General features: G+C 36.4%; 1 protein-coding gene across 1 annotated transcript; it reads left to right on the plus strand.

The window, feature by feature from the left end:
- The first annotated feature begins 436 nt into the window (after positions 1-436).
- Positions 437-2,972, plus strand: LOC132048245 (uncharacterized). The gene is made up of 2 exons (XM_059439149.1): positions 437-663; positions 814-2,972. The coding sequence occupies exon 2, from the start codon at positions 2,325-2,327 to the stop codon at positions 2,949-2,951; it is 627 nt and encodes a 208-aa protein (XP_059295132.1). The 5' UTR covers positions 437-663; positions 814-2,324; the 3' UTR covers positions 2,952-2,972.
- The last annotated feature ends 395 nt before the right edge of the window (positions 2,973-3,367 follow it).

Consider the following 3,367-nt stretch of genomic DNA (forward strand, 5'->3'; position numbering starts at 1 on the left):
AAACACATAAAATTTATTTAAGAAAAAAAGAGACAACTTTAAAAGAGAGTACACTAATGAGGTGTAGATGGGTATCAAAAGTTGCATATGAGTAAAATTTGGGGTATTAATAGTGGTCGGGAGAAGGCTGAAATATGTCACACTCGTGTGTACTTTTCTTACTCATCTATACCTCGTACTCTCTTTTATACCCGCCTCTTTTTTTTTCTTAAACAAATTTTATTTGTTTTTTAAATATTTTTAAAGAGTCATAAAGTACATAAATTTTTTGAAGGATGTAGAATCAGATTAGATTCACAATCCAATTAAATGAGGGAGCATAATTATTTTTATGTAAAAATAATGTTATTAGTATAAGGGACAAACTTGTCCTTATAAGCTTGTAACATAAAATTAGAAAAGATAGAGGTTTATATTGGAATTGGGAAAAGGCTCATTGATGAGTCGTGAAATTACGCGATATTCGACGCTAATTCCTTAAGCTTTTGTGACTCCTTAAGCACTTTTGTTGTTACTTTTTGTGTTTTTATGTTGTTTTGTAGGAAAAGATGCCCGGAGAGCATAACGGAGCAAAACGGAGCAAAACGGACCAAAATAGAGCAAAAATAGAACAAATTCATACTTTCTGGCACCATATGCTACACGCAGAGTATAGCATAGTGCGTGCAAAGATATGCAACATGCGAGCGAAAGCATCTATGCGGCATCTCTGCTTGTCGATGAAAATGGCACCATATGCTACTCGCAGTGTAGCATATGGCGCGAGATGTTGCACATGCGAGCAAAGATGTCTTGCGGCGTGTGGTGACAGAGAAAATGTCACCACATGCTACGGTTTTGGCACAACATGCGATTAGCATGTTGAACATGCGAATAGCACATGGTGCAGCATGTTGTGCAAGAGGGTATTATTGTCCAGATTTTGTTCCCGTTTTTGGAATGATATAAATACTCTTTTAGGGTTTGTAATAGATATCTTTGGCAGTTTTTCATCAAGTTTGGAGACTAGTTTTTACACCACACTTTGGGGTTGAAGATTTGAAGATTTGGTTGAGTATTTCTTAAACCTTTAATTCATTTCTTCAATTCCTTGCTTTGTATTGTATATCTAAGTGTGTAACTTTCTATTCCATGACTTGAATCTTGTTTATGAAAATATTCTTGATTAAAGTTTGGTTTGAAAGTCTTGTTATGCTTATGTATTGAATGATTCTTATTGCTATTGAAGTGGGTCTTTGTTGATTTAATTAATCTCGTTCTTGAACGTTTCCAAAGGGATTAGCTAACCCTAGGACTCACCCATTTACTTAGATTGAGCTCGGAAGAGGAAATCTAGGTTGGGAAAGATTGATTAACAAGAATTTGGGTAATAAAACCCATCTAATAACTTGAGCTAGGAATAGGAAAGTTACTTGAGATTCAATTGGTTGTGCTAGATATCACACTCTAAGGCTTGGAAAAGCTTAGAGTGAAATTCATTGATTTGGTTGGAAGACTTTCAGTGAGATTGTAGAAACCATTATCTATTAACATAAACCCGCTCTTAGTTGTAAAATCATAAAATACGTTGGATCGTTACTTGAGTGTAATATCCTTTGTATCCAAACTTGTAGCCATTGATCATTTTACTTGCTTTCTAGGTTAGTTTACATTTCCGCATTAGTTATAATTTTCTCAAAAACCCAAAATATTTTCTATCGTTTGGCTTTAGCTTAGTTGGTGAAAATTTCATACTTTTCTTAATCGCCTATATATTGTTCTCTGTGGGATTCGACCCCCGACTCATAGTTGGGTAAATATATTGCATACGACCGTGTACACTTTCTCTTTGAGGAGTGTATTTGGACGTTATCAAAAATGGCGCCGTTGCCGGGAACAATTTGGCGTATTTGGGTTAGTTTGGGATTTAAGCTAACTTGCTTTTGTTCAAACTTTCTTTGCTTTATTTTATCTTTAAAAAAAAAAAAAAAAAAAAAAAAAAATGGCATCTTGGAATGAAAATGGGTTTGATGGTTGCAATCCATATTTTGATGACCCATGTCCTTATTGTGGAGGACCCCACTCTTGGCAAAATTGTTTAAAGTCTCCCGGGGGAGGATTGTGCGCACAATCTCGAACCCATGAGTGGAGCATATGTGATAGATGTGGTGGTCAAAATGGCCATTGGGCTAATTGTGCTTATGTGTCCTTCCCTTCCCCGAACCCCTACTATGACGATTCTACTTTGTGTTATGACAATGATAGGGAAATAAAAGTGGAAGAAGTTGAGAATGGACAAAATGGAGAGTTCAAGCTCATGATGGAATGCCTATTTGAAGGAGGAAATGAAAAGCAAAAAAGCCTTGGAGGAGTACTTGGAAACTAATCTCCAAAATGGCTTGATGAATGAATACAAAAATCTTTCATGGGCATTTGAACAAAATGAAGAAAAATTCTCAAATGCTCAATATGAGGAGAGAATGCCCATGTTGGAGGCCAATCATGAAAAGGAGGAATCAAGAATTGAACATCCTCCAACCGAATCCATTTTCATCAGAGATGCCAAAGAAGAAAAGAAATTAGAGTCAACCGTTGTCTTGAGAAAAATGGTGGAAGTTGACTCTAGTTTGGGGGAAAATGAGAATGTCAAAATCCGGAAAAATTTGCAAATTGGGAGGTTGAAGTCTCACTCCAAGCATTTTTCAACATTGGATTTGTATGGTGATATGGGAATTGAGCCACATACATCCATGTTGGATGGTGAAGAAGAAAGACAAGTGCCTTACATCTTGCAATTCGAAAGAGTAAGAAGGCAAAATGACATTCCTCATTTGAAAGCCAAGAAGTGCAAAATGAAGAAATTAATGTTTGGCTTGTTCATCTACTTACCACCCCCCACCACTCATGGTCACAAACTTGAGTCCAAGTTAGGTGCCCAATTCATAAGCTCCAAATGGCGAGAAAAGTGGTGAAGGTAACCGTCGTGCCGCGACGTTAACTTAAGCGCTGGTGGGAGGCAACCCATCGTTTTAAAAATTTTAAATCGTTTTTGAAATTTTATTTCTTAGAATAGTTTAGTTTATGGTTTTTGACTAATCTACAAAGTTTCAATTTTTGGAGTTATTTTGGGCATATCGGATATTAGGACAGCCCCAAAACCAAGAGTAAAAGTCGCAATATTTTTTTTTTTTTTTTTTTTTTCCGGTGTCATAACATGCGATTCGCATGTCGTACATGCGAATCGCATGTCGGGCGTCGCATCCGGTGACGAGACCAAAAAAAAAAAAAAAAAAAAAAAAAATTACGGGCGACATCACATGCGACTCGCATGTCATACATGCGAATCGCATGTGGTGTCAGCGAGTACAAAAAAAAAAAAAAATTCTAT

Source organism: Lycium ferocissimum, chromosome 2 (genome assembly GCF_029784015.1).
Source record: "Lycium ferocissimum isolate CSIRO_LF1 chromosome 2, AGI_CSIRO_Lferr_CH_V1, whole genome shotgun sequence".
In the NCBI taxonomy this organism is placed as follows: domain Eukaryota; kingdom Viridiplantae; phylum Streptophyta; class Magnoliopsida; order Solanales; family Solanaceae; genus Lycium; species Lycium ferocissimum.

Coding starts and splice junctions, on each gene's coding strand:
- LOC132048245 (XM_059439149.1), top strand. CDS start 2,325: ATGAAAAGCAAAAAAGCCTTGGAGGAGTACTTGGAAACTAATCTCCAA.